The sequence below is a fragment of the Capra hircus genome, chromosome 7, assembly GCF_001704415.2.
Source record: "Capra hircus breed San Clemente chromosome 7, ASM170441v1, whole genome shotgun sequence".
NCBI lineage: Eukaryota > Metazoa > Chordata > Mammalia > Artiodactyla > Bovidae > Capra > Capra hircus.
In genome coordinates, this window is record NC_030814.1 from 94,510,582 (window position 1) to 94,528,718 (window position 18,137).

At 50.5% G+C, this 18,137-nt stretch overlaps 1 protein-coding gene across 2 annotated transcripts in view; it reads left to right on the forward strand.

Annotated features, from left to right (window-relative positions):
* Window positions 4,002–18,137, forward strand: part of LOC102179374 (complement C3) — a 29,772-nt gene continuing 15,636 nt past the window's right edge. Inside the window, exons 1-23 of one of the 2 annotated variants that reach the window (XR_001918349.1) lie at window positions 4,002–4,137; window positions 4,250–4,457; window positions 6,065–6,239; window positions 6,386–6,456; window positions 6,545–6,633; window positions 6,715–6,797; window positions 7,048–7,135; window positions 8,167–8,269; window positions 8,409–8,529; window positions 8,786–8,901; window positions 9,576–9,716; window positions 9,808–10,017; window positions 10,220–10,426; window positions 10,726–10,887; window positions 11,154–11,283; window positions 12,459–12,539; window positions 14,570–14,767; window positions 14,924–15,035; window positions 15,782–15,867; window positions 15,981–16,120; window positions 16,587–16,793; window positions 17,774–17,825; window positions 17,999–18,085. Coding sequence is in view for 1 of the 2 variants with exons in the window: in XM_005682347.3 (XP_005682404.2) it covers window positions 4,067–4,137; window positions 4,250–4,457; window positions 6,065–6,239; window positions 6,386–6,456; window positions 6,545–6,633; window positions 6,715–6,797; window positions 7,048–7,135; window positions 8,167–8,269; window positions 8,409–8,529; window positions 8,786–8,901; window positions 9,576–9,716; window positions 9,808–10,017; window positions 10,220–10,426; window positions 10,726–10,887; window positions 11,154–11,283; window positions 12,459–12,539; window positions 14,570–14,767; window positions 14,924–15,035; window positions 15,782–15,867; window positions 15,981–16,120; window positions 16,587–16,793; window positions 17,774–17,825; window positions 17,999–18,085 (2,938 nt within the window). In the remaining variant the exon portion in view is untranslated. The remainder of the gene's footprint in view (window positions 4,138–4,249; window positions 4,458–6,064; window positions 6,240–6,385; window positions 6,457–6,544; window positions 6,634–6,714; window positions 6,798–7,047; window positions 7,136–8,166; window positions 8,270–8,408; window positions 8,530–8,785; window positions 8,902–9,575; window positions 9,717–9,807; window positions 10,018–10,219; window positions 10,427–10,725; window positions 10,888–11,153; window positions 11,284–12,458; window positions 12,540–14,569; window positions 14,768–14,923; window positions 15,036–15,781; window positions 15,868–15,980; window positions 16,121–16,586; window positions 16,794–17,773; window positions 17,826–17,998; window positions 18,086–18,137) is intronic. The other variant, XM_005682347.3, reaches the window with a different exon arrangement.

The following is an 18,137-nucleotide window of genomic DNA, read 5'->3' on the forward strand; positions in this document are numbered from 1 at the left end:
GCCCCGGCCTCCTTTCTGCAAGCCCGGCGTCCCAGGGAGGGAGGGGGAAGGAGGGCGGAATCAGCAGCGGCAGCAGCAGCTGCTCCGGGCTGGCCGCCAAAGTTCCCTCCCTCCGCCGCTGACATTCCTGAGGGAGGAGGCCGAGCGCTACTCAGCGTCTGGCCGGAGGTTCGCGGGCGCCCTCTCGTGGCCAAGTTCAAGAGGTTGGACTTGATCACTGGTGGCTGCCGAAGACGTGGGTGGAACCCAGGCTACTCTCCCCAGTTCCTACCCTTCTTGGGCTCTCTTTTTGTTTCGTTTTTTAATCGAAGTAGAGTTGATTTACAATGTTGTGTTAGTTTCTGGTGTATAGCAAGGTGATTGAGCCATAGGCTTCTCTGGTGGCTCAGATGGTAGAGAAGCTGCCTGTAATGCTGGAGACCCGGCTTCCATCCCTCGGTCGGGAAGATCCCCTGGGGGAGGAAATGACAACCCCCTCCAGTATTCTTGCCGGGAGAATCCCATGGACAGAGGAGCCTGGCGGGCTACAGTCCACGGGGTCGCCAAGAGTCGGGCACCACTGAGAGACTAACACTTTCACTTTCATATATATAAAAGTATATTCTTTCTCATATTCTTTTTCACTATTTCTAAGCCTTTATTGAATATGTTACAATATTGCTTTCTGTTTTGTTGGATTTTGGCCCCCAGGCATGTGAGATCTTAGCTCCTCGACCAGGAAAGTGAAAGAAAATTAAAGTCACTCAGTAGTGTCCGACTCTGTGCCACTCCATGGACTGGCCAGAATACTGGAGTGGGTAAGCCTTTCCCTTCTCCTCGACCAGGAACGGAACCCAAACCCCCTGAACTGGAAAGCACAGTCTTAAGAATGGACCAACAGGGAAGCCCTCTCCATTATGATTTATCACAGTATATTGACTGCAGTTCCCTATGCTATACATCAGGACCTCATTGTTTATCCATTTTATTGATATATTGATATATATATATAGTTGTTTGCATCTGCTGATTTGGGCTCCCTCTTAAGTCCAGATTTCGAGATGCAGTTCCATCTCTTAACTTGCTGTGTGACCCTGAGTGAGTCACTTAACCTCTCTGTGCTTCAGTTTCCTAGCAGTACAGTTTAGGGCAGGAGACTTCACTCTGAGTTTTTTTCATGTGCAAAATGGGCCAATGATGGATCTTTAGATTGCTGAGAGGATTCCAAGAGTCCAGGTGAATGTGACTCTGGGAAATATCCACTCCAGGAGGGCAGTGGTTTCCATTCTGTTCACTGCTGTGTCCCCAGCACCTACAGCAAGGCTGCACATGCAGTAGATGTTCAAATTTATTTCAATTACTGAGCAAACACTTACCATTTTTCTTTTGGGGGACCTGGATTGGGGTGGGATGGAGGGGTCAGGCGGATGAGATATGAACTCTTGTTATCACTCATTCAGTCAGCACCCATTCTTACCCCCCCCCCCATCCATTAGTTCATTGGATGGCGAGGTTATATCTCAAAGGATCCCCACCCAAGTAGTCTAAGTGCTTCCTGCCTCCTCTGCTGCTCACTGGCACCCTAAGGCAGTTTTTCTTTCCTGGACCCACTTCCAAATCAAAATACTGATAGAAACTCAAGAGACTGCTGCAGGCCTGAGTGTGCTGAAGAGAGGCTTGGAGGCACCCACCTGGCAAAGATTCCCACTCAGGAGGCAGATGCATTGGCATGGAGGAAGGAGCCCAGACTGGAGAGAAAGATGAGATTACACAAGTCTCTGCAGCTGCTCACCATTGGGTATCCCCCATCCTGGACATGTGGGGGCCCCTGGGATGGGTGGGGGGGATGTGAACACCTGGTGTAAGGATGAAGGTGTGAAGTGGGAGAGCTCACTCCAGCCAAGAGGGAGCTGAACAAGACCAACAGAGGTTCCCTGAAATCCTGGGACAGCGGTAGAACATGCCACCCCAAATGGACACCAGTGTTCTAGAACTTTCTAAATTAGGTCTCACCTGCATCCCTAATCCAGGCCGTAATTCCATTCTGTTGATTCTTTGTTTCATAAGACTGTTTACCATAGACTTAAGGTAAGGGCATTAACCAACCCGCAGCGCTCACGGGCCTGATGTGGGGGAAGTTGCCCACCATCTCTGGGCCTCAGTTTCCTCATCCATACAATGGGTGGTAATTCTTACTTCCGCATGACTCTGAGACTTCAGCGAGTGTACATCTGGCACATAGTAGGTGCGCAATAAGTGCCTGAGGAATAAATGACTACCTTCTTTGTGTCTGACAGCTCTCTACAAAGGTAGAATCCACAAAGTGGGTACACAGCGAACCAAGGTCATGGGAAGCCATGAAATCTAAGGAGAAAATAAGTTCTCAGAAAAATATCCACTCCATGAAAGCAGAGACTTTGTCTATTATGGTCACTGCTGTGTCCCCAGCATGTTAAGTAGGGCCAAGCTTGTAGTAAATATTTCGTGAATCTTTGTAGCATAAATGTATATTATCATTGTTTGGGGAGGTCTGGGTCCCTCCTAGGCAAGACTCCCCAAGCTAGCAGTGTTGCCCTCATCGAAGAAGGAGACCTCTTTTTGTTTCTCTTCAGCTGCATTGGGTCTTCACTGCTGCAGGCGGGCTTTCTCTAGTTGCAGCGTGTGGGGACTGCTCTTCAGGTGTGGTGCACGGGCTTCTCATTGCAATAATGTCTCTTGTTGCAGAGCACAGGCTCTAGGGTGTGCGGGCTTCAGTACTTGAGGATCCCAGGCTCAGGAGTTGTGGCTCGCAGGCTTTGTTGCTCTGTGACATGGAGAATCTTCCAGGACCAGGGTTCAAACCTGCGTCCCCTGTATTTGCAGGTGATTCTTACTTATCCACTGTTCCACCAGGGAAGTCCAAATAGAGCATATTAGACAGCCAGTGAGAATGATTTCAGGTCAGAGAAAGCCTTCTTCCAAGAATGCTTCAGTCAGGATGTGTTTCCCTCCATGGTTTAATGGCACCCCAGTCCAGTATTCTTGCCTGGAGAATTTCATGGACAGAAGAACCTGGTGGGCTACAGTCCAAGGGTCACAAAGAGTCAGACACGACTGAGGGACCAACACTTTCACTTTCACTATAATAGCGTATAATTTACCGTCTGGAAAAAAAACCCAGAGAGACTGGTGTAATTTTGGAATAATGGACAGTGGGCGATTTACCAAGTGTAACTGTCTCCTGCTTCCCCGATAGCTCAGATGGTAAAGAATCTGCCTGCAGTACTTGAGACCTGGGTTTAATCCTTGGGTCAGGAAGATCCCCTGGAGAAGGGAATGGCAACCCACTCCAGTATTCTTGCCTGGAGAATCCCATGAATGGAGGACACTGGTGGGCTACAGTCCATGGGGGTCACACATAGTCGGACACGACTCAGAGACTAACACACACAATCGTCTCCTGCAAGGAAGGAGAAAAGCCATGAGGTTCATGCTGAGTGAAAGTTGCTCAGTCGCTCAGAAGCCCAGTAAGAGGATTTGACCTGTGCATTTTCCAGAACCTTCCACTACAGTGGGTCCCAGGGCCAGATAGCTAAATGCCTCATACGGTTGATCACACCTGCGATTGGGAAATAAAAACATAATGCCTGCATTGCCCTTGTTAAAGCAGCTACCCCAGAAATTCTTGCCAATTTCACAAGGGCAGAGGTGGGGACATCCTGTCTCCTCCTACCCCTACCTCCCAATCCCAACTATGTCCCGAGTGTGTGCTGTGCCCAGTGGTCACCTGGCCTGGGAGCTGACCTCCTCCCTGCTGTGGGAGGAGAGGGCTTCAGGATGAGACCCAGTGGCTGATGGGAAAGCCAGCCCTCCGCACACTCTGGCCCCCAAGGTGGGGGTGGGGCTGGAGTAGTCCCGGTGCAACTTTCCCCACCCCTGACCCTGCAGAGCGCTGGTTGAGAAGGGCGGAGCAGCCCCCTCATCTTTCACTGGATTTATGGGAAGTTACTCCCCTTGTTCGTTTAGACATTAACTCAACCAGGACAAGCCAAGGCAAACAGACCAGCGCTAAGGTGGACAAGAGGACAAGCATCTTCCACCCACCGCCATGGATGTGCCCTGGGGCCTGGGGTTGCTTCTTCTCCTCCTGGGGATCCCCGTCGCCCAGGCTGAGCCGCTGTGAGTCAGAACTGAGGGGACCCTGCCGCTGGCATGCTTCCTTGCATTTGACCCCAGTCCGTCGCTTCCCCCGCTTGAGTCCCCCCATGCCCCTGGGCATGTCCACTGGCAGGTACATCCTGGTGACCCCCCGGGTCCTGCGGATCGGCAGCCCAGAGACCATCCATGTGGAGGCTCATTCTGACTCCAGTGAGCCCCTCAGCCATCCCCTTGAGGTGAATCTCAACGTGTGGGATTTCCCCATGAAGAATACTCTGGTGGCCAGGAGAAAGCTCGTTCTCTCACAGGAAAACCACTTTATGGACCAGGCATCTGTGACGGTGGGTGACAGGCCAAGATGAGTGGGCTGGATATATTTGCTGCTCCTCTTATGTCCTATTTTTTAACTTATTGAAGTATAATTGATTCACAATGTTAATTACTGCTGTACAGCAATAGTCTTCCCTGGTGGCTCAATGGTAAAGTACCCAGCAGCAGTGCAGGAGACTGGGATTCTACCCCTGGGTCGGGAAGATCCCCTGGAGAAGGGAATGGCTACCCACTCCAGTATCCTTGCCTGGAGAATTCCATGCATAGAGGAGCCTGGCAGGCTATAGTCCATAGGGTCGCAAACAGTCCCACACAACTGAGCGACTAACACTTCTTCTTCTTCTTTTTTTCCAGAAAATCTCAGAGTAATCAAGTGAAAGGTTAAAGGTGGGAAGGTGAAGATGGCTTTGTTTCAGGGTGAACAGTCTGAGCAAAGACCTGGAAGGGAGATGCAGCATGGTGGTTTGGGAAGCAGAAAAAGATTTTAAGATCTTTCTTACTAGGCCTCAGCTCAGTTGGTAACGAATCAGCCTGCAATGCAGGCTTTGATTCCTTTCCCCGGTTTGATTCCTGGGTCGGAAAGATCCACTGGAGAAGCGATAGTCTATCCACTCCAGTATTCTTGGGTTTCCCTGGTGGCTCAGATGGTAAAGAATCCACCTGCAAGGCAGGAGTCCTGGGTTTGATCCCTGGGTTGGGAAGATCCCCTGGAGAAGGGAATGGCTGCCTGAAGAATTCCATGGACAGAGGAGGCTGGCAGGCTACAGTTCATGGGGCCACAAAGAGTCAGACACAACTGAGTGACTTTCACTTTCGTACACTCTTTTTCGTATTCTATTCTATTATGGTTTATCTCAGGATTTGCAATAGAGTTCCCCGTGCTCTACAGGAGGGCCTTGTTGTTTATCCATTCTATAGATACCGGGTGGCATGCTTTATCCATTTAGAAATTCAAAGTCCCCTAAGTCTGGGCTCCAAGAAAGGCCTTGTTAGCCCACATGACACCTCTGTGTAAATCTGAAAAGAAATAATACCAATCAACTTACAAAACAGAAAGAGACTCACAGTATTAAAGAACGAACTTATTCTTGCCAGGGGGGAAGGATGTGGGGGAGGGATAGTTAGGGAGTTTGGGATGGACATGTACACACTGCTGTATTTAAAACGGGTAACCAACAAGGACCTGGGAACTCTGTTCAATGTCATGTGGCAGACTGCATGGGACGGGAGTTTATGGGAGAGGAGTTTGAGGGAGAATGGATACATGTACATGTATGTCTGAGCCCCTTCACCGTTCACCTGAAACTATCACAACATTGTTAATAGGCTATACCCCAACACAAAATAAAAAGTTAAAACTAAAATAAAATAAATCGTAGCTTGAGATTTGAAAGAATAAAAGGCGCCCTCTGCTGGTGGGAAACAGCCTAAACGGGATTGCATCCGGGCTGAATGCCCTAGCTCGGCAACAACCTGGGCGGTGCACGCGGGAACCTTGCCCCCAACGGCAGAGCCCGAGAGCTCCCATTCAATTGCTTCTCCAACACCTGGTCCAGGGCTTTGCCCGCAAGGATGGAGACCCCAGCAGAACCTAAGGAGTGTGGGCATCTCTCCCCAGATTCCCGAGGACCTGGTCTACCCCCCAAAACCCGGGACACAGTATGTCATCATCAAGGCAACCTGGGCGCCTACCTCAGTCTCCTCATCCATGGAGAAGCTGGTGTTGGTGGCTCCCCACGCTGGATACATCTTCATCCAGACGGACAAGACCATCTACACTCCCGAGCAATCAGGTACAGCCCCCCTGGGCCCCAAGTTCCACCTCCCAAGGGGTCCTTCTGTCCAAGGCCCCCCTCCCTCACCGCCCAGGATCCTCATGACGAAACCCAGCCCCTCTCCAAACGCTAGCCCACGCTCAGAGTCTTCCCTCCTTCTCCAGTTCAATACCGGGTGTACACCGTGAACCACAGGATGGATCCTGTACCAAGGACTTTCACTCTGGACATCAAGGTGACCTCTCCTGAGGGGAGAGTGGATCCCAGGTTCTATCATATGCTGGAAGGCTGGGGAGTGAACCACCTGCTCTCTATTCCTGCAGAACCCGGAGGGGATTGCTGTGATCAGCAAGGATCTCCTGCCCGATAACGGTGTCTACATAAATTCCTTCACCCTCCCAGAGCGTATCAGGTACCCTGCCAGGAGCTCTAGAGATGGAGTGGGGGCAGGTCTTCCTTCTCAGGCTCCAACTCTCCTAACTTTGTGCCTCAGCATTGGGACCTGGACCATTGAAGCCAGTTACCAAACTGCTCCCAAGCAGAAGTTCAAGACAGGCTTTGAAGTGAAGGAGTACGGTGAGAAGGGCGTGCCGGGGAGGACAGGGTGGGTCCCCGCAAGGAGTGGAGCTGGAAATGCAAGGAAGGTCTCGTGGTGCATGTTCCATGTGCCAGGGCCTGAGCTGGGGGCTGGTGAGCAGGACCGTGTGTCCAGCCCACCAGAGCTGCCAGAATCATCGAGGAAGGAGCAAGTGGGGCAGGGAAGGGACGGGAGTAAGGCAGGCACAGTGAAATGCTGAGGGTAAGTAACTCTCTTTACTCCACCCAGTGCTCCCATCTTTTGAGGTCCAGCTGACACCCAACAAGACTTTCTTCTACCTCAGGGATGAGGTTCTGGGTGTGGATATCCAGGCCCGGTGAGTTCCTTTACCCCTAGCCTGGCCAGAATACCAGGGTGGCCAAGAAGCTGAATGGGCAGAGAAATGAGCCCTTCTGTAGCTCTTAGGGTATAAGAGAGACACTCTCTGCCACCCATGAGACATTCTTGTCCTGTGAGTTCGTGCACATCATCCCCTAGGTCTCCAGGGTTGCACAAGCCACCTTGTCTTCATAACGAAGTTACACCGTATCTCACAGTTCGGACCATCTCTAAAGATCCATGAGGTCGCATAGGCAACTTTGCCATCTCCTGAGATTGTCCAGGTCATCTCTGGAGCTCAACGAAGCTGCAAATGCCATTCACTGCCTTTTGGAATTTTACAGGCCAGCTCCACAGCTCTATAAGGCTGTACAGGCCATGTTGTCTGCACAGGGTTGAAGTGGCCGTGTCTGTCACTTCTTGACATTATACAGACCACTTCTTCAACTCTATCATCCCACACAGGTCACATAGACTGCCTGATGAGGCTTCACAGACTGCCTTTGCCGCCCCAGGGGTGTTCAGACTTCCCTGTGGCTCCATATGGCTGTACAGCCTACCTCTGCCATCCTGGGAGGTTGCATAGGCCACATCTGCAACCCAACAAGGCTTCATGGGATTCTTTTGTCACCTCCCAGGCTTGTGTTGGTCAGTAATGGAATCATCTTAGTCACCAGGGGCCCCCTCTGCCCTTCCCAAGTGTTACAGCCTTTCCTCCAGCTCCATGAGGTCCTACAGGCTGTGTCTGCAGACATGTGAGGTCATGTCTGCAGGCAGACACGTGAGGTCATGTCTGCAGGCAGACACGTGAGGTCATGTCTGCAGGCAGACACGTGAGGTCATGTCTGCAGGCAGACACGTGAGGTCATGTCTGCAGGCAGACACGTGAGGTCATGTCTGCAGGCAGACACGTGAGGTCGTGCCGGCAGACACGTGAGGTCGTGCCGGCAGACACGTGAGGTCGTGTCTGCAGACACATGAGGTTGTGAGGGTGCTTCAGAGCTAGTGAGATGGCTATCCATCCTCCAGGTATATATTCAACAAGCCAGTGGATGGACATGCTCTGGCCATCTTCGGGGTGAAGCAGGACTCCCGTCGGATCCCCATCCAAAGCTCCCTGCAGAGGGTGGAGGTGACTGAGGCTTACCCCTCTGCTGTCTCTCCTCCCCCGCCTCCTCTCCCCTCTTTCCCCCTCTCCCACCTCCCTTCCTTCGACCATCCCGCACTTCCCAAGAAACCGTTTCCTCTCCTCTCTCCTACCCTGAGAGCAGATCACTCAAGGCCATGGCCACATCTCCCTCCAGAAGGACGCACTGATGGCTGCCTTCCAAGGCTCAGAAGAGGACTTCACTGGGGCCTCAATCTTCGTCAACGTCACTGTCTTCTCCTCAGGTGCCATCCTCACCTGGGCCCCTGGCTAAGCTCACGACCCTGTGTCCTTTCCCAGCCCAGGCACTCCACCCATGTGACCTCAGGCCAGCTCCTTAGCAGAGAAATTGGGAAATGCCAGAAGGACTGGGAGGAGTCAAAATTGTGTTACCATCTTATCTTGCCTTCACCAAGTGGTGCCTTCCGTACCAGCAGCCCTGCTTCTTCCCCAAGAAACTTAACATCTGCTGCAGATTTCATGGTCCCCTTGCCTCTCCAGGGGGTGAGATGGTCCAGGCCGAGATCTGTGGGGTGAAGATTGTTCGGAGCCCGTACAACATCAAGTTCATCAAGACACCCCAGTATTTCAAGCCGGGGATGCCATTCCGCTTTAGGGTCAGAGTCTGGGTTTACTCCACTGAGGGACTCAGGGCCCCCCTCCCTGAAACAGACCTTCCCAGGAGACAAAATCTCACACTAGATTCAACTGCCTCCCAGAATTCATCTGTCTGAGAGTTGGGTCCATCACGTCTCCAGACCTATTCCAGGGTTCCCTCAAGTCGCAACTCAAATCCCATCAAAGCACAGAGATGGCTCCAGAATTTCTCCAAAGATGGAGGGGGGATGGTTACAGACCACAGTCAGCCTGGAAGGTGGTGCTTAGACGTTTATCTTGAGACTGCATTTGCACAGAAAGTGTGCTATTTTTGTATACGTTCTTTAGGGATGATTTTGAGATGTCTGGTGGGCATTATACAAGCCGGTGACAACCCTACTCCAAGTTTTCCCCAAGCCCTGCATGTCTCCTCCTATGCTTTTCTCCCTCAATTCCCCCCACCCCTACCCACCTGGCACACCAAACCCCAGGGCTGCCACATCTGGCTTTACTCTGCAAAACTCTAAGCGGCGCCATTCACTGGCACTGAATGAGCGGTGCTCCTGGTGTTGTTCAGTGCACAACTTGTACAGCTGTGCAGAGCAGTCTTATCCAGACTGCCTTCACAGTTCCCACCTCTTACCTAAGGCCACTCTCAGGCCTGTCCTTGATCTCACACCAGATTCCACTCCAGGTCTTCGTCTCAAATCCCGATGGGTCCCCAGCCTCCAAAGTCCTCGTCAGCTGCAGGGATGAGAAAGCACAAACCACACTAAGCGGTGAGGCTACTCTGGTCATCAACACAGATGCCAATCTGAAGGAGCTCACTATCCGGGTACCACACTTACGGGGCAGGGATGGTGGGGCTGGGGTTTTGTAAGCTGGAGGCGTTATTGGGGGGTTTACTTGCCCATCACTCTCCTGAGGTGAAAACTGAAGCACCAATCCAGCCAGAGGAGCAGGCTTCAGCCAGTATGACAGCGCGGCCTTACTCAACTCAAGATGAGTCAGGGAACTTCCTGCACATTGAAGTGAAGACATTGAGCACAGAAGTTGGCAGCAACCTCCAGCTGAGCCTCAACACGAATCTTCGAGATTCTTCTGTCAATAAAAAGATCACTCGCTTTACCATCCTGGTGAGGGGCAGGGACCAGGACTTGCACTGAGGAATTCTTTCTCTGGTACAATCCTGGCAAGCTGAGTTGGTGGGAACCATGTGGGATGGACCATCCCACATGGGCTGAAGCAAAGGGACTATGGGCCTCCTTTGTGGGCTGGGATAACCTTGGGGAAGGGCTGGTCCTGTCCTTCTCATCCTTACTCTCCCTTATCTCCAAGGTCTTGAGTAAGGGTCAGATTGTGCACGCCAAAGAAGTAAAAACTCATGGGAGTGTCTTAGCATCCACCATTATTGATGTGACTTCCAAGATGCTGCCCTCCTTCCGCATTCTGGCCTTTTATTTACTGCCCAAGGGGACAGGACAGGACCCTGAACTGGTGGCTGATTCCATTTTGATTGATGTGAATGACAAATGCCAGGAGAAGGTGAGCCTAACTCCTTACAGTTGTACACCGCCATCATAATTCTTGGGAGATAGTCTGTACAAAGTCAAGGGCTCTCAGTCTGGGGCCAAGGGAGAGGAAGAGGAAGTGATGTGGCTTTAAAAACTCAACCTCAGAGGTGAAGAAGATGCAAGTAAGTGTGCAGAGTTGAGACTGGCCTGGTGGGGCTCCCAGATGCACCATCAGAGCTGAAGGGAACATAGGCTTGAAAGTGGACTTCAGGAAGCCCCTTGGTGACCTATGAGCCTCTTTTCCTCACATCTCTCTTTTTCCTTGCTTAGCTGAAGATTGGCTTGAAGCATGAAGCATACGTCCAGCCTATACAACCCAGCAGCCGGGTGGCATTGAAGATTACAGGTGATGCAGAGGCCACAGTGGGGCTAGTAGCTGTAGACAAGGCTGTCCACATCCTGAACAGCAAGCACAAGTTCACACAGAAGAAGGTAAGAGCATGTGGGCTTCGAGCCAAAAGATCTCCTGGAGATTCTAGCTGGAGCCTCAGTTTCTTCACCTATTAAATGGGTAATATTGGTGATTGCAAAGATTCAAGGAGCCTGTGGACAGCAGAGAAGTTGGCAGGTGGTAAGAGCTCAATAAATTGATGATGGTGTGAAAATTATTATTTGAACCAGCAATTACAGTGTACCATCGCACCTTCCCCGGAGGGGTAATACAAGCTCCAAATCCAGGGTCCTCTCTTGACCCTCAGATCTGGGATACGGTAGAGGAACATGACGTTGGCTGCACAGCAGGCAGTGGGAAAGACAGACTTGCCGTGTTCAAGGATGCTGGATTGGACATGAAGATGAGCACAGGGATGGACACTTTGGCGAGCACAGGTACAGATCGGGGACAGGAGGAGGGCAGAGGCAGGGAAAGTGCTGTCCAGTGGTTAGGCACGTGGGCAGATGAGCTAAAATCCAGGACGCTGCTGCTTACCGTAGGTCAGTCATATTTCCTCTCTGATTCTCAATTTATCTGACCATGAAATATACATAGTAATAGAAGTAACTCACTGTGTGCTAATTTAGATGGAACTTTAGCCATGTTTGTTAGAGATACAAATTAACATCATCTTAAACAAGGGAGACATTTATTTCTTGCTCAGTAACAGGCCAGAGTGGAGAAGGCAATGGCACCCCACTCCAGTACTCTTGCCTGGAAACTCCCAGGGATGGAGGAGCCTGGTGGGCTGCAGTCCATGGGGTTGCTAAGAGTCGGACACGACTGAGCGACTTCACTTTCACTTTTCACTTTCATGCCTTGGAGAAGGAAATGGCAACCCACTCCAGTGTTCTTGCCTGGAGAATCCCAGGGACAGGGGAGCCTGGTGGGCTGCCGTCTCTGGGGTCGCACAGAGTCGGACATGACTGAAGCGACTTAGCAGCAGCAGCAGCAGCAACAGGCCAGAGATTATTCTGGGACTCAGGCTCCTTCAAGCTTATTGCTCTGTTGTATCCCAAGATGAAGGCTAATCAGGACCTCCTTCCAGGCACCAGGACAAAGGGACTTGAGTAGAAGACACTTCTCTCTCATCTTATTGGCCAAAATTCAGTCACACGGCCCATCTAGACGCAAGGGAGGCTGGGAAATGTAGTATTCATTTCTGAGTGATACGTTAAAGATGGAGGCTTAATTGCCACAAACCACAGGGGAGAATGGATACATGGGGGACAACTAGGCATATCTTCTTTCAGCTACAAATAGTAAAAACAATAATGATTTCTATTTACTGCAAGATGGAGCCTGCACTAAGTACTTTTTATGCACGATCTCACAGATAGAACTGTGATTATTCCATTTTACGCAGCTGAAGAAATTAAAACCCAGAGAGGTTAAGTGACTTGCTGAAGATTGCACAGCTTTTAAGTGTCAAAACTTGAATATGAAGAGGCCATGAGATAAAATGAGGTGATGCATATAAAGCACTGGGTAGGCAGTAAGCACCAAGGAAGTATCAAGAATGTGGATAATGATCTTGACTTGTCCTTTCATTCTTCCCTCTGACTCCCAGACTGGCACTGCCCCCCAAGCCCCTCTCCCAGCCATCGCCGCCGCCGCTCCTTGAAGAGGTTGGAGACCAAGAGGAAAGCAGGTTAGTACTAAAGCTTGGTTCCCTGCTGCTGCTGCTGCTGCTGCTGCTGCTAATTTGCTCCAGTCGTGTCCGACTCCTTGCGACCCCATAGATGGCAGCCTACCAGGCTCCTCTGTCCCTGAGATTCTTCAGGCAAGAATACTGGATTGGGTTGCCATTTCCTTCTCCAGTGCATGAAAGTGAAAAGTGAAAGTGAAGTCGCTCAGTTGTGTCAGACTCTTCGCACCCCATGGGCTGCAGCCTACCAGGCTCCTCCATCCATGGGAGTTTCCAGGCAAGAGTACTGGAATGGGGTGCCATTGCCCTACCAGGGCTTAGAACAGAAAATTGAAACCACTCTAGATACTCCAGTGAGGAGAGGAGTGAGTTAATGATGGAAGTTTAGTGCTTTGAAATTCATTAGCTGAGCTTTGGGAATGGAAGTGGGAGGGGTGTTTGCTGGGACTCAGTGTCACGCCACTGGAGATCTTGCAATGCACAAAATCTCAGGAAATTGCTGTCAATATCCCTTGGGAAGCTGATGGGTCAATAATGAAACACAGAATTATGCCTGCTACAGAAACAGATGTTAGCCCACCTATCAACTACCAGTGATGGTAGGGAAAATGGTCTCCACCTCTCTTCCACTTTCCAAATCCTATACAAGAGCGTCTGAAAAGTAAAAATGAAATGGAATTCTCCAAGCAAGAATACTGGAGTGAGTAGCCATTACCTTCTCCAGGGGATCTTCCCGACTCAGAGATCAAATCTGGTTCTCTGGCATTGCAGGCAGATCTTTTACCATCCGAACCACCAGGAAAGCCCCCACAAGAGTTTCTAGGTGGCAGAATCTAGTTCCATCCAGAACCCTAGCAGCAAGGGAGTTAGGAAATATAGTTTTTAGATGTCTAGAGTCTGTGATACTGAAAGGGGAGAAGGATAACATGTAGACGAAGACCAGGGTGTGGACAGGATCGAGAAGTCCAGAGCTGAAGGAAGATGGGAGGTAAAACTGGGTGTTTTTAGAAGATGGATTCTATGAATATTAGACTTTTCAGTCTCTTTGAGCAGTGCTAATTACTTTGTGGGTCTAAATAAGGGGGAAATAAGTGAACTCTAGTAAAAATTTAGGTAAACCCTATCGAATTTCAATATCAAAAATTCTGCTAACCTTCATGGAAAAGTACATATTAGAAACTGTTGTTATATTTATGATAACAATCCGTCATATTACTTAACTATAGATATTCTATCGTGTTATATGGTAGGTGGCAAGAGTTTTAAACTGCTGTAATATTTTAATCGTTGAGTGCATTCCTTCAGCTGGATAATTTAGAAGCCTTTCAACTTGGCATCATGCCCTACAGCAAGTTTTGTGTTTTCATTTTTTAAAAATACACAATAGAACCAAGTGTCAAAATTGCATCTTTTTAAGGCTTATTTATTTATTTTTGATTGTGCCGGGTCTTCGTTACTGCAGGCAGCTTTCTCTCGTTGCAGAGAGCAGGGGCCATGCTCTAGTTGCCGTGCGCAGGCTTCTCACTGAGGTGGCTTCTCTTGTTGCGGAGCACAAGCTCCAGGGCACAGGCCGAGTAGTTGTGGTGCCTGGTCGTAGTTGTGGTGCCTGGTCTTAGTTGCCCTGTGGCGTGTGAAATCTTCCCAGATCAGGGATCAAACCTGTGTCCCCTGCGTTGACGGGCAGATCCCTCGTCACTGCACCACCAGGGGAGTCCCACAATAGCATCTTTAATAAATAAACATAGCATTGCCAATCCCCGTCCAAAAGGAAGGAGGAAGAGGAGTGCTTCTGAGCTGTGTGACCCTGGGCCAGTGAACTGATCTCTCTGTGCTCAATTTCCTCATTAGAACACATCACAAGGGAAGGGTTCAATGTGAAGCTTCAGGGGAAAGATAGAGGCAAAGCTCTAGGGACAGCATTGCCAGAGATGCGGCTAAACAGAGGTCGAGTGTCATGGTGCTTAGGTGGATGGGTCCCTGCTTCTTCAGGTCCCTCCCAGCCCCCTCTCTGTCCCTCTAACTCTGGCCTGCAGTGAACAAGTTCAAGACAGAGCTGGAGCAGAAGTGCTGTGAGGCTGGGCTCCGGGAGAACCCAGTGGGACTGTCGTGTGAGGAGAGGATCCCGCATGTCCGCTATGGACCAGTGTGCATCGCTGCCTTCCTGAGCTGCTGCCAGCTGTCTGAGACCCTGACTCGGGAGGCCCGAGAGGAACAGCTGCTTCTGGGGACAAGTGAGGGGGCCATGGCAGGAGGCACAGGGTTGGGAGGGCTCCACTGAAGGGGTGTGGAGTGCGATGGAGGGTTGGAGTGGGAGGACCCCACTGAGAGGTCTGGTGGGTCATGGGAGACGTGCAGAGGAGACCCTCCCCTGCATCTGCCCCCTGCAGCGGATGAAGACGATGACTTAGATGACCTCTTCCTGGAGGACGAGCCTGTCCGGAGCTTGTTCCCTGAAAGTTGGTTCTGGAAGACCATTACTCTGCCAAAAACCACAGCGGGGTAGGATTATGACTCTCATGTCAGCCTCTGGTCCCTGGCCCTTCCATGCATTATCAGGAGATGTGGAATCTTCCCAGACCAGGGATCGAACCTGTGTCCCCTGCTTAGGCAGGCAGATTCCTAACCACTGCACTACCAGGGAAGTCCTAAGATTGCGTCTTTAATAAGTAAACATGGCATTGCCCATCCCTCTCCAAAAGAAAAGAGGAAGAGAAACAGCAGCAGCAGCAGCAGCAGCATAAATCCCACTCCCAGCTCTGCCGCTCGTGAGCTGTGTGACCCTGGGCCAGTGTATTGACCTCTCTGTAGCTCAACTTCTCTGCAAGTTGAATGCTTCTAAATTAGCTAACTGAAGGGATGCACTTAAAGATTTTAAAATATAACAATTTAACCATCTTATTGTCTACCACATAACACGATTAGAACAGCTATAGGTCGGTAATATAACTTGATTGTTGCCGTAAATAAAACAACTGTTCATATTATGTACTTTTTTCAGGGCCAGGGCTCCCGGGGTGATACTGAGCTCTCAGAATCGTCTCATGCTTTCCTGGGTGGAGATAAAGATCCCAGTTGGTTCCCATCCCAAATGATGGCCCTCTAAGGATAATGTCTCTAATTGGGTGACTCACTGACCCCTCCATAGTGATGTTAAGCCCAAGACAGTGACCTTCAAATCAGAGGCTCTGTCTAGGCAGCACAGACTCATCATGTCCCCTCCATCCACCCCCTGGGGCTTCCTGCAGCATCTCCCAGTACACCACGGATGTGACCGTGCCTGATTCCATCACCACATGGCAGTTCGTGGCTGTCAGCATCAAGACTGGAAAAGGTGACCCCACAAGCCCAGTGCTGAGGAAACAGGAGAATGGCCCTGAGCAGCCCCCACCCCCACACCCAGGACAGTTGGCCTTTGCTTGACGGCGAGTGCTCTCCTGGTTCTAGGTCTTTGCGTCTCAGATCCCTTTGAGCTGACAGTTATGAAACCCTTCTTTGTGGATCTTAAGTTGCCCTTCTCCGTGATCAGGAATGAGCAAGTCCAGATCCAAGCTGTGCTGTACAATTTCTTGCAGCAGTCAATCAAGGTGAAGCCCCCAGCCTTCCCCCTGTCCCTTCAAACGTATCTGTTGGTGTGTTTTATGAAAAGGGATGGAGTGTGTCCGTTCACCGAAGGGGCCACTGAAGTGGCAGCCTTTTTGTGAAAGCTTCTAAGACATTTTCTCATTTAAGCCTCACAATAACCCCAGGAGATGGATGCTCTGACCATTCTCAGTTGAGAGATCATTGCTTCCTGAGGTTACACCGCACCCAAGTGACAGAAGCCTGGAATGCTGCAGTCCCTGGGGTCACAGAGTCAAACACTTAGTGACTGCACGTCAACAACAAGTGACAGAAGGGGTTTGAACCCAGGCAGGGTCTTTACTCTCAACCACTATGCGACATTGTCACATACTCAGTATTCTCAGGACGGAGGCAGGGAGGAGACTGTGACTTTAGGGTCCTGGGCCTCCTTAGGCAATCAAGATGCCCTAACCGTGCCCTCTGCCCCAGGTCCGAGTAGAGTTCCCTCACAAGGAGTCATTATGCAGCGCAGCAAAGCCAGATGCCCCTTCCCGCCGGATAGTGGCTGTGCCCCCCTTCTCCTCCAAGGTGGTGCCCTTCGTGCTCCTTCCACTTGAAATAGGCAAAGTAGATGTGGAGGTCAAGGCCAGAGGCTCCATGGTCCAGGACCACGTGCGGAAGACACTCCTGGTCCAGGTAATGGGCACTCCCCAGCCCTTGCTGCCCATGTAGACAGTGGGATGTCTACATTTGGGGCTCCAGGCTATGTGATCAGGGGAGGGGCTGGTGGTTCCAAGATCAACAAACAGGCAGGAGTGAGGGGCATGCCAATGATTTAAAAGTTCAATCACAAAGCCCCCCACTTTGGGACTTTGGATTCTGGCTTGGGTTCAAACCTTGTGTCTGCTGTGTGATCTTGGGCAACTTACTTAACTTCTCTGAGCCTCATTTGCAGGATGAGAATAATCCTCACAGCCATGAGTGATCAGAGAGCTGTGAACATTACACACAACCAGTGCCTGACCCATCAGTAATCATGTTTTATTTACTTGACAAACACGTGTTTAACACTTAGGATATAGCACTTTGAAAATATTAACTCATTGAGCCCTCAGAACAACTCTGTGAGGTAGGAGTTATTATCCGCTCCCTTTTATGGATGGGAAAACTGAGGCACAGGGGGATGAAGTGTTTTGTCCAAAGTCGTGCAGCTAGAAAGCAAAAGAGCTGGGATTTGAACCTGGTTATCTGGGCTCCAGAGTCTCTGGTCTTTTTTTTTTTTTTTTTTTTTTACTTTTTTGTTAGTTTGTTTTTGGCTGTGCTGGATCTTTGTTGCTGCTTGTCAGCATTCTCTAGTTGCAGCAAGTAGAGTTACTCTCTATTTGTGGCGCATGGCCTTCTCTTTGTGGTGGCGTCTCTTGTTGCAGAGCACTGGCTCTAGGGTGCAGTGAGCTCAGTAGTTGTGGTCCATAGACTTAGTTGCTCAAAGCATGTGGAATTGCCCCGGACCAGGGATTGAACCCGTGTCCCCTGCATTAGCAAGAGGAGTCTTAACCATTGGACCACCAGGAAAGACTGAGTCTGCTCTTTATAGCTAAGCAAGACTTCCTCTTACTGTCATCATGAATGTCATTATGACTATTGTTTTTAACCTGCTTCTTCATTGCATCCTACAGGCAGGGGGTCAGACTGAGCAAATATCTCAAAGCTTCCTCCTGAGCCCCCAAGGTTTGTGGGGTTTTCATGGGGCTTGTGGGATCCTGGGGCCATGCTCTGGTGTAGGGAAGGTCTGAAATGAGGGGGTCCGGCTAAGTGGGCAGTCTGAGCTTCTCCCAAAGTCTACACACCCTGACCTCCCCAGTCCCAGAGCCCACTCATCACACAAGGCTGTGCCTGCTCAGGTCAGACCCAGATGCAGCGGGTGCCAAAACAAGAATTCTTGAACAAGATGCCCAACACAGAGGCGGACGTGTTTGTCAGCGTCCAAGGTACCTAGGAAACCGAGCTGGCTCCTGTGGGGGCTGGGGTGGGGGTAGGGTG